The following is a 12,486-nucleotide window of genomic DNA, read 5'->3' as shown; positions in this document are numbered from 1 at the left end:
AACATGTTACCATGTGCAAAGGCAACTTCATACCTCTAAAAATGATTGATATAAAGCAAATCGAATTTATCGCTAACGCTAAAATAATGCTTTACACATCCGCCGGCCAAAAACTGATACTCTGATTGAATCACAAGTTCATATGAAAACTCTTGAGAATGTTGAGTACACAAATCTGAGAAAAGGTTGACTGTAACATGAAAAGTAATTTTTTTGTCAATATTTGAAACATGCATGCTTGGCTAATTGCTAACGAAATTTCCAATAAAATGTCTCCCCTGCTCTTCAGCGCGCGCGCGCTCCACATTCTCACACACTCAGCTTTTCCCTTGACACACGCGTGGGCTTGGCAAGACACACACACAACATTTCAGGAGAGTGTGGGCTGACCAAGCCCCCACTCATTCTCTTCTTTGGCTCTCGACGAAGGCGGTCGCATTTTTCTCTCCTCCCCTCCCTGACCTTCCCTGCTTGGCTGTGTCTTGTGTCTTGTCTTGTCTCAAGATACTCTCTCATCATCACTCTCCGAAAACTAGAAGCAAGGAATTAATTAGCTGGTCTCTCAATGCTATTGACACCATCTTCTCGAAGAGAAGCTCGGGTTCGGGGGAACCCAACTGTCCGGACGGGACGTTCGCAGCTGGCTACACGATGGACGCGTGGGAGAATTGGCGTGTCGTGTGTCTAGCGGCGCTTTCCGTGGAGGACGTTGAAGACATCTTCATATTCGGAACCATGATTACAGGCTTTCTGCTGTTTGGAATAGGCGCTGGCTTTGTATATCGGAAAATTAAGGAAACGGTTGCAGCCATCAAAAGCCCCGTTAGGCTGCCCAATATGATTGATGCGGTGGGCAGAGTTGTTGGAGCTCAGACTGTGAACTTACAACGCAGCATTGATTACAACAGGGATAAGTTTGCGGCTCTACAATGGAAGATGGAGGACATGGAGACCTTCCTGAAGGGTGGACGTGAAAATTGAGTTGCGGCTACTCGTCAAAACAACTACCCCAATCTTATCGGCCCCGTAACCAGCACAGGCCTTGGCCAAGGCCGTCGTTGGAAAACAACTCCCCTGGAGAGCGCTGAAGCGAGACTATCTTGCTCCTACCTTCCCCGCCCCCCCACCGACATCTGTGGTTTGGTCTCTGCCCGGGTCATGACCAAGGATGTCTCCTGGCCAACACAATCTGCATAGGGAGAATTGGACTGATTGTGGACTAGGTCGAGGGCGCCAACCCAGACCTACTCACACATTAACTTTCACCTACTACAGATATCACCACCCCCCCACCCCCATCCAACGCTTTCGCCTGCTTGTTTCCCCCAGGGTGGTTGGCGGGTCTGTGTCCAGCGCCTATCATGGCTGCAGGTCCAGATGCTGCTTGTCTACCCCCCCCCACTCCCCGTTGCAAGTCACGTGTTTTTGTAAATGTTATATCCGCCATTTTGAATGTTAAGGAAAAGCGTTTTTTCGCTACTCCTCCTACAATTCTTGTCGAATCTTCTTCAAAATTGCCACAGATGATCTTCAGACCAAGCCTCACAAAAGTTATCCCCTGGAGCTTTGATTTCCGCAACCGTTTGTTAGTTACAGCCAAATTGATGTGGCTGAATTGATGTGGCCGCCATTTTGAATATAACGTTTTTTCGCTACCTCTCCTATAAGGTTTTTCCAATCTTCACCAAATTTGGCACATATCATCTTCAGACCAAAATACATCACGTGTTTTGATTATCTAAACCTTTTGACTGGAACAGCCAATCAAAGTCGTCAACCAAGCCACCATAAAAGAAGTGAGGTCATATCTCAGCACCTCTTTACTGCATTGACACCAAATTTGGTATAAGGACTAGGGACCCTGTTCTAAAGAGGTCCAAAATAGGTCATGCCATTTCACCTCTAGGTGGCGCTGCAATAAGCAAAAATTTGTCTTCAGATCATGTTTTTTTGATTTTCTACACTTTTGACTGGAACAGCCAATCAAAGTTGTCAACCAAGCCACCATAAAAGAAGTGAGGTCATACTCAGCACCTCTTTACTGCATTGACACCAAATTTGGTGTCAATACCATCAAGCCTCACCATCAAGCCATCAAGCCTCTGATCAAGCCTCACAAATCTTTTCACATTCCGGTAAAGCTGATCAAAGTCGGCGATCATATCTCAGGAAATATTCGCTGAATTGACAACAAACTTGGTACAGGTGCTCGGGCCCCTATTTCACAGAAGTCCACAAAAGGTTGTGTCATCTAACTTCTAGGGGGCGATCCCGTGTCTGACACATATAAATAGAACTGAATTACAGCTGTTTAAACTTGGGACAAATCTGACAACCGCTTGCCACAGGAAAAATTCCTTATATTTTTACGCAGTCACTGAAATCTGATTTCCAGCACTGAGAATAGCTCACTAGGATAAATTGGTGTCCGGCAACGTCAACGTTAGAGGTTCAAATCCAGCCAAAGCTGACAAGCTTGTCATGTCTCAGATTCTCTGTTTAGCGAGACTATAAGCCACTGCAAAGGAAGCCAGGTACACTGCAGTATGCACGGTGTGCTGTACTGACCATCATTGTCCCCCAACCGTCGTGGTTGGGCCTAACCTTAACCTCTGTGCTCTTACTTGACTCTGCTTGCTCTGACCTTAACCTCTCTCCTCTGCTACGACTCCTGGCCTTAAACTAATCCTAACCTCAACTGTCGTTGTGATGTAGTCTAGCTAAAAAAAAAACACATACACCAAAGTAGGAAGGATAAATAGCGGACCAGACGCGAGCTTTTATTTTGAAAAGTAGAAGCATGAGACGGGAGGGCATGAGGCAGGAGGGCATGAGGCGGGAGGCTGTAGGCTGCAGCCATATACTCTTGATTACCTGTGGTTTCAAACCAGTGTTGCTCACTGCAACGCTGTAGCCTATGCGAGACACACTACAAAAACATCTACACAGCTGTTTAGGAAGTCAAACGGCGACAGAACATGTTCGGCACTCCCCTTAAAAAAAAAAGTCTTTCAATAGGTGAAACTATCTGACTACTAACCTAAATGTCATTGCCACAGCCTAAACTTTGTCAATCTGTTCATGAAAATAATTTCAGCCTAAACCGTACAACGGAACGTTAAATCAAATTCAACCAACGCAATCACTACTAAGACGAACACAGCAGTAGTCTAGTACTGTACTGTAGTAGTAGAATTTACCGGGGCAGCTTCTCCACACAGGGCTATATCGCATTTTGCGTTGTTACTGACAATGATCGCTACCAGTGAGCTTTTTATGAATGAGCGATTTTCCACTAAATAAATGTCAAGCTTATTTACGTTTTTGGGGGCATATTTTCAGTTAGCAGATGGTACTGTTTGAATCGCGATTCCATCTTCTACTGCCGGTAACGTCGTAGAATAATCTTCAAAGGGGGTTCTTTATTAATGAATGAATGCAATATGAGTAGGCTAAATGCCTGAAAATATCACAAGAAGGGAAAACTTAAAAGGACATTTAAGTCATAGAGATTAGGTCAATTTTTACACCGGTCTACCAAATGTATTTGTTTTGATTCAGCTATGAGGCAGGGGAAATGAGACATCATATTTCATTCTACACTTCACTCTACTATTTTGAGTTGTAAATGAGCAGCAAAAAAAAGATGCTTTTAAATCTATGTAATCTTTATAAATAATAAGTAGGCCCTATGTATTTTTATATAAAATATACAGAAATGTCAGTTGTAAAAATGTCATTAAAAAACGGACCCCTGTGCAACCGACTCAAGCAAGCACACCCTACAATTTCCTCAGAAATTGTACCCTCTCTAGTTGGGTGTGCTCACGCCTTCTGTGAGCACAACCATTGTTCTCTCACATATATATTTATTTTAATTGTTTATTTTCGCCCCCCTAAGGATCAGTCAATATTTGGACTACATAGACAACGCCTGTGTCAAAATGTTCGTCTTGGTCTCGATTGCGTTGCTTGTATTTTTATTTACGTTCCGTTGCACGGTTTAGGAGGTTACAACGTTTTTGTGGCAAAAAGTGCCTTTAGTCAACGAAGGGTACTCAGTGCTAGCTACGTCACCACGTCAGCACACGTTGGCAACGACGCATAGATTGATGTGCAGTTGCACAGCGAGTATCGTGCTGTGGTGTACTAGCAGCACATGTACATTTAAGCAAATCAAGACCTGCATGTACAGTAAGTAATGTCACATTAAATAATGTATTTAAACTCAAGCTTGTGTGGTGCGTCGCTGTCTTCAATGCCACAGCCTAAATTTTATGTCAAAAGAAACATTCTAATTTCTGGCGCTTTCAAACAATCCCCTCAGTGACGTTTGGCTAGCAACAGCAGCTAGCTTGCTCGTAGCAAACTTCTTTTGAATTAGCCATTTCCCCCTAAATTAATGTCAAACTTGTTTACGTTTTTGGGGGCATATTTTCAGTTAGCAGACGGTACTGTTTGAATCGCGATTCCATCTGAAATACTGCCGATGACGACAACGTTGTTACAGTAGCTTGTTTCAAAGGTGGTTCTTGAGTAGGCTAAATGCTTGAAAATATCACTAGATGGGGAAAACTTAAGGGGACGGACCCACTTGCAACCGACGCAAGCGAGCAAACCCTACAATTTCCCTAGAAATTGTACCCTCTCTAGTTATTATTATTCTTCCGCCATGGGTGTCAATGGCAGCCCCCAGAAGCGCTTGATCGAAAGTTGTGAAATTTGGCACACTCATTGGGGACAGTCCCCTGATCCATTTTACAAAGTTTCATGTCTCATACTTGGGCACTCTAGCGCCACCAACGGGTCAAAGTTGGAGTTGCGTTTACACAAGTAACTTTTGAAGCGCATGTTCGATTGTCAAAAGGAGGCACCCTTGGATTCCTTGGATCAAGCCGAGTTCAACGCACACCATGGCGTTAATTTCAAGTTATATAGATTTTCCGCCATTTCCGGTTTTATCGAAAAGCTTTGAAAGCCTACTCCTCCTACAATTTTTGTCAAATCTTCTTCAAAATTACCAGATATGCTCTTCAGACCAAGCCTCACAAAAGTTATGGTAAATAATTCTGATCCCCACAACCTTTTGTCCGTGACAGCCAATCAAGTCTTATCTCAGTAGCTCTTTGAGGCAGTGACACCAAATTTGTTATGCCTACTCGTAACCTTATTCTGAGGATGTCCTCCATTTTTTTGTCATGTGACTAAAAGGGGGCGTGGCCGGAAGCATAAACGTGTTTTGGCTAATAACTGTTCAAGTTTTTACCTTAATAAAGTCATTTCTTTGTCTCTTGATGTCTTCTGAGATCCCAAGCCTTACCATCGATAATATTTCATAACAACCGAATTGACGCGGCCGCCATTTTGGATTTTATGGAAAAGTGTCAAAACCTTTTGCACGCCCCAAATTGTGTCCAACGATTACCAAATTTGGCACAGATTATCTTCAGACCCAGCTGCACAAAAGGTATCAGATGGATTTTCCATTTTCAAAAACGGTGAAGCCGCCAAACGAGACGTGAGAGCGTAACTCAGCAAACATTTGTCCGATTGTCACCAAACTTCGGTTTCTTCATTCCCACGAGGAGCAGAGGAGCCCTGCGGTGTTATGCCAGAAAAAACACTTTGAACACTCAGTTCTCTTGAACGCAAACAGATATTTCAACCAAACTTGGTGTGTTGCATGAGTGCAACAGGTTGTTGTGACTTAATTGTTGCACAAGTGCTATGGAGACCATGTCCTGCTCTGGACTGCTTGGCCCCTCCATTGCTGCTTGCATATTTATATTTATTATTATTATTATTAATCTTATTCTCCTTGCGCCACAATAACTCAACATGTTATTGGTAACACATTTTCTAATTTGGCACATTGATACTACATCCGAGTGGGTACCGCCACACCAAATATGGGACACCTTCGACCGTAGGGGGCCGCCACAGGCCACGCCCAAATGTCCACTTTTCAGAGTGATGGCATTTCCACCCCATTGCTCCAATTCTTCTGAAACTTGGTGTGCATGGCTAATTTTTCATGAGGAACAAAAAAGCCTCAAGGACCCATAAGGTCCACCATTATGGATTTTCCTGTACAGTGATAATTTGGGAAAACCTTCAAAATTCCTCTTCTCTTGAACCAAAGATCTAATTGACTTGGAATTTTGAACAGATATGTATCATTGATGTATCTAAAAACGTTACTTAAGACAGTTGAATCAAATACAAAATGGCTGAAAGGGGTGTACTTATGTAAATGTCCACATTGCCTCAATATGTTTGTGTCAATAAATCAAATGTCATTTTGAATGATGGTTTTTCAAACCTAATAGGCTTTGAGGTGACATCCCCCTGAAATACCATGCAAAGCTTCACATTGATATGTGAAAATATGACTGAATTACAGCTGTTTGAGCTTGGACCAAATCTGACAATGCTTGCCATAGGAGAAACAGCTTACTCTTTTATACAGTAACTGAACATGACAATATTCAACACTGAGAATAGCTCTATGGGCTGGGACGGTGACCTGCAAAGTATAAGGTTGTAGGTTTGAATACAGCCACAGTCTTTGAGCCTGTCTTAAATTTGAATACTTGTTTGTTTGTTTTATTTATTTGCACAAAATATTATATAAAAACATAATACAAAAACAATGGGTAAAACAGGTGCAGGAGGAGGGAAGAAGCGTAAAACGCTTATACGAGGCCCTCCTCCTCTAAACTAAACAAAATGTATAATAATAAATAAGTGCTAAAGCAAACTAATACATAGAAAATGAATGAATACAATGGGGATAATCAAGTAATTAATTAAATCGAATGGTTTGGATTACAATAATAAAAAATTAAAGTATTACATAGAAATAAAAATGCAATACGGATACACAGATGACTAAAGCTTTGAGTCAACAATAAATAATAAAGTAATACATAGTAAATGAAAACGATGTGGAAAGGGTAATCAATAATTAATGGTATGGTATATAAATGATTGAGTGACAACTACAACGGGGTTGGATTTTTTTAACAGGTATGTTTTAAGATCATTTTTGAAGGTCAGAAAACAGGAAGTAAAATTCTTGAGAGCGGGGGAAGATCGTTCCATATTGTGACACACTTGAATTTGACAGACATTTGGGCAAAAGAGGTTCTGAGAAGGGGGATATGTAAATTAGCGCATTGGCGAGTTTGGTAATTGTGAATCTGAGAACGAAAATTAAGGAAACCGTCAAAGGTAACAGGGAGATTATGGTTTATATATTGGGCTGTAAAAAAGCAAGTTGAAATCTGTTAATGTCATAAATGTTCAAAATTCTAAGTTTCTCAAATAATGGTGTAGAGTGGGTGTATAAACTGGAACTAGTGGCAATGCGTAGAATTTTTTTCTGTAGAATTAATAGAGGGTGTAAAGAAGTTTTGTAGGCATTTCCCCAAACAATATTACAATATGTAAGGTAGGGGTAGATTAAACTGTTGTATATGGTTGTAAAGGTTTTCTTAGATAAAAGATGTTTAATTTTCCCTATAATCCCAATAGTTTTCGAACTTTTATTTACTGTCATAGCAATGTGAGACTTCCATGTTAATCGATCGTCGATTAATATTCCTAGGAATTTAGCCTGGCATTCCTGGGAAAGTGGAAGGTTCTTTAAGAATATATTAGCATTTTTCCTATTATATGTCTTGTTTTTACTGCAAAAGATAAGATAGAATGTCTTTTTAATAATAACTAATAACTTGTTGGCTTCGAACCAAGTAATGACCTTATCTAATTCTTGGTTGGTTAGATGTATTAAATAATCAAAATCTGCATGTGAAAGGAAAATATTTGTGTCATCAGCAAATAGGATACAAAATAAAGTTTTGGATGCTTCGGCAAGATCATTAACATATATTTAAAATAATAGAGGTCCCAGAATTGATCCCTGGGGCACTCCACAAATTATAGGTTTGCATGAAGATTAATTCTCGTTGAGGATAACGTACTGTTTCCTGTCAGATAGATAGCTATTAAACCACTTAAGTGCCGCGTCGTTAATCCCATATTTGTTTAGTTTTTTGAGAAGAATAGAATGGTTTACCGTGTCGAACGCCTTACTTAAATCTAAAAATATTCCTATAGAAAATTCATGGTTGTCAATAGCTGTAGTAATTCTGTCGATTAATTGCATAAGTGCCATTGAAGTAGAGTAACCCCTTCTAAACCCATACTGATGTTTGTAGAGAATATCATTTTGATCTAGATGCTTTAAAAGACGATTGTATATCAATTTTTCGAGAATCTTGGAGATGCAGGGTAGAACTGAAATTGGGCGGTAATTACTAACAGCAGTAGAGTCATTGCTTTTAAATATGGGAATCACTTTAGCAATTTTAGTTGACTTTGGGACCACTCCGTTCTGACTGGATAAGGTAAGGATATGCATAAGAGGGCAAATAATATAAGGTAGGGACATTTTTGGTATTTTAGCACTGATTCCGTCGTAACCAGCAGCGGAATCTTTCAGATTTCGAACTATATCTAAAACTTCGTCAAAACCACTTCGGTGGTTCAAATGATGTTAGTTTACTATTCAAGTGCGTGTTGATGTAATCTAGAGGATCTTTCGCCACGACTGATATTCTGTTTAGTTAAGCAGGATGACATCGTTCTGAAGTACCATGCGCAATTTAACCTTGATATGTCAAAATATCATTGAATTACAGCTGTTTAAACTTTGGCCGAATCGAACAATCCGTGCTACAGGAGAAACGTCTTCTTTTTTTTGTACAGTAACTGACCACGTATTCTCATCCTTGAGGGTAGCTCAATGGGTTGAAACGGTGTCCTACAAAGTGCAAGTCACAGGTTTGAATCCAGGCACAGTCTTTTTCAAGTAATTTTGATTACTTGTTTAGTTAAACAGGCAGATATCATTCTGAAATACCATGCGCATTTTCATGCAATTTCACCTTGAAATGTCAACCGTTTCTTAACCTTTGTCCCAAAGCTGACCAAAAACTAATACTCATATCACGCAGTCGGAGCACAGCTAGATAATCAGCGTCAGCACCCTTGGGTACCCAGCATGCAGTGCGGCATATCAAAAAACGCGAAGACTTGTGGAAAATAGTTGGTTACAACAGCCGTGCAAGGGATTTCAGTTGTTGTGTTCGTTCAGTTAGATGTTTGTAATGTTATTGTTTGTTAGTTAATATAATCTTGTTGGTCACCCTGATTGTGCATGTTGTGTAGTTTAATGGGACCAGAGAGTCGGCTGCTGTACTGTCACAGGCTATTCTCGCAAGGAGCTGAATATGATTGCTGCCCTAGCCCAGTTGCCCACATGACTATTGTTTGTTGTGCATTGACTAAGAGTCTGGAAGAAGATCAACTCAAGAAGAGTTTCAGTATCCTATAAAAAGTTAATAATCAGCCCTTACTAATCAGGCATGGGGCATGATTTGAAATTCCCTTCCATGACAAGTTATGGCACCCCAAACAACCTTTTTAAAGCACTATGAGTAAGCTATTCTTTACAGCAGCAACCCAGTCATCCCATTTTTATGTCCCATATTCAAATAGGACTAAATTACAGCTGTTTGAACTTTAACCAAATCTGACAATGCTTGCCATTGGAGAAATGTCTTCTTTCCTGATACAAAAACTGAACAATCAAATGTCTAAGTCTGCGAATGGCTTAGCAGGATGAGACGCAGTGCTGATGTGCGAAGGGTGGTGGGTTCTAATCCAGGTAAAGGTATAAACCTTTTTTATTATTATTATGACAGAAATTACAGTTAAGTATTTTGGTTAATCCCAGTTTAACTATCTATTATGTCAAATTTACAACATTTTGAAGGAGGAATCCGCCATTGCTGCTTGCAGCTATATTTTGTTTTGTTTTAGTCAAGATTCAGTGGTACTCATTTTGAATTTTAGTCAATGTTTTAGTCATAAGTTTAATGACTGAAACTTGCTGAAGGATATTTCTCTTTGTTATAATTCCCATTGAGAAATATTCCAAAAAGAATTTTGTTAAGAAAAGCCTTTGAAAGAAGCTAATTCAAACTAGTGTGATAGAGTTACCAGTCAGTACTACATATCTGGCTGTATACTGTAGCAAGTAGCAGTGTGAAAAATGTATTCTCGATGACAGTATGCACAAAAAAAGTATTGTGTTTTGCCACTTCAAACGTTTTTGCATAAAGTGCCCGTAATGCAACGCATGTAACTTTTAAGGCATATTTTGGTTTTTCCAAATGCAAACAGCTCATCAATGTCACTCATGGCACTGCACATCCTTGGGTCCTGAGCAATACACTGGCAGATTTTCAACTTCATACAATGCCCGGTTCTGGAAATAATTGTTGACAGACAGAGATTCCTCGCATTATAGTTAGATGTCACTGTCACAGGGATACCCTGTGCTGTATTATGAAAGATACACACTGGCATGCACACACGTGGCATTTCCATTTCTGTTAATGATTAAATCAAGCCGGCTTGGAGGTGTCTGGGTTGTAGTGCTAATCATAATTGTCATTTCTGTTTGTTAATGTCAGGATGGGTGTTTTTGGTTTGATAATCATATTTGAATTGCCTTTTTTCATATGTACTTGCCTAAAATGTTTTAGTATGTTCTGTTACCAAATTGTAAATGTTTGGACAAAGTGTGGACCACTCCTGTGAGATCACTGATTACTAAACACCAATCAATGTTTGTTGACAAAATTAACACTGCACCACTGCTTGAAACAGATCCTGGAGGACACCATGAATGACCCAGGTGGTCATGACTGGTTGCATGTCAGTATACATGTATGACATCACAGAAACAAGTGAAAGGCTCACTGGTAGGGAATACTCCTGAAGATGATGTGGTCTAGCAGGGTGCTCTGCTCAGCCAGCTCCATCGCTGACAGGGACTCAAAACATTCTGCTTTGGGGCACTCCACCTACACACACACATGCGTGCACATGCAAACACACACAGAGACAGGCTGTTAGTCAAATAATCACTTTCACATTTGTAGCCAAGTGGTTTATAGCCATTGTTTTTGGTGCCTAAACAGGTTGGTGTGGCCCCTTTAAGGAATCATCATGCAGGGTGATGGGGTTTCACTTTGGTTAGCAGTGCGCATGTGTGAGAGAGTGGTTAGTCTGCACGGTAAAAGAGAAACCCGATATTCAAGAGATTTTTTAGAGAGTTCTTGATTAAAACGTGGTAAATAACATTTTTGGCTAAATATACACTTAGTGTTGTAGAGATGCTATAACTAGTTCTTGTCACATTCTTAAATATGGTGTTTGATGTGTGTTGATGCCAGAAGATTCACATTGCCATAAGTGGACCACATGGTGAGGGTTCAGGTACATGCACAAGAAGAACATACTTAAGAAAGGTTCATAATGTAATTTTTGTTGTTTGTATTATGCAGTTCCTTGTTACATTTGATTTACTAAGTGTTCGGTCGAAAAACTATGTGCCTAGCTAATTTAAAGTTTGATCTCTGTCCGTGTGCTCCCATGTGTAGCCACTTCCGTATTTCATATTAAATATTTCATATTTATTTTATGAAATGTTCTACAATTTAAGAAAGACACGACCATGTTCTGGTTTAATGTACTTTAGTGTGTGAAAGCTCCATAGATTGCAGATTTCTTTAAAAAACAGCAGTCAGAAAAACCCCTAGAAAAGGGGAAAATAAGTCCCCCCCGGTCACACATAGTTCTCTATTTCTCTCTTCCTTTCTCTCAATCACCCTCTTTCTGTTTCTTATCATCTCGATCGCCATGTGTACCCAGCTTTGACGCTTAGTCTACTTAATAATTGGTCTATAAACCCAGCTCCTCAGCTTGAAGCAAAGGCCCCAATGGAGATTGGTGGTACTGCATTTCTGTTTTGGCACCCTGCTCGATTAGTCCAGTCTAAATAAAGAAAAAATGCTTTACAATTTTTTGCTTTTATCAATAAAAGCTTAGACCTATTATGACGTCAAAAGCACGGTGATCCACTCTACTGTGCAAGACCGTCTATGACCTAAGCCCCAAAAATGGGGTGCAAGGTGCTTTCAAATTCTGCAAACATTCTTCTATGAAAAAGCAATTATTTTGAGCCAGGTTCACAAACAGAACAAATTATTATCTGGGATTTTGACTGGAGTTACATTTACATTTAGTCATTTAGCAGACGCTCTTATCCAGAGCGACTTACAGTAAGTACAGGGACATTCCCTGTTCCCCCTGAGGCAATTAGGGTGAAGTGCCTTGCCCAAGGACACAACGTCATTTGGCACGGCCGGGAATCGAACTGGCAACCTTCAGATTACTAGCCCGATTCCCTAACCACTCAGCCACCTGACTCCAGACTCCCTCCAGTTAATAAATCACAGGAACGAGCCAGGTGACCACTGAGCATTTCCCATGGGTCGCCATAGTGACATCAGATACTTCACTGTATCCAGTTATATTATGCTATCAATGGTCCGCACTGGCATAGTTACA

The 12,486-nt window shown here is 40.4% G+C and overlaps 1 protein-coding gene across 2 annotated transcripts in view; it reads right to left on the bottom strand.

The window, feature by feature from the left end:
* Positions 1–12,486, bottom strand: part of rasgrf2b (Ras protein-specific guanine nucleotide-releasing factor 2b) — a 70,975-nt gene that overhangs the window by 13,689 nt on the left and 44,800 nt on the right. For both annotated transcript variants that reach the window (XM_062451358.1, XM_062451357.1), the window contains one exon: positions 10,834–10,937. In XM_062451358.1, coding sequence (XP_062307342.1) covers positions 10,834–10,937 — 104 coding nt within the window. The remainder of the gene's footprint in view (positions 1–10,833; positions 10,938–12,486) is intronic.

This window comes from Osmerus eperlanus, chromosome 25 (assembly GCF_963692335.1).
Source record: "Osmerus eperlanus chromosome 25, fOsmEpe2.1, whole genome shotgun sequence".
Lineage (NCBI taxonomy): Eukaryota > Metazoa > Chordata > Actinopteri > Osmeriformes > Osmeridae > Osmerus > Osmerus eperlanus.
This window is presented reverse-complemented; position numbering and strand designations above follow the sequence as displayed.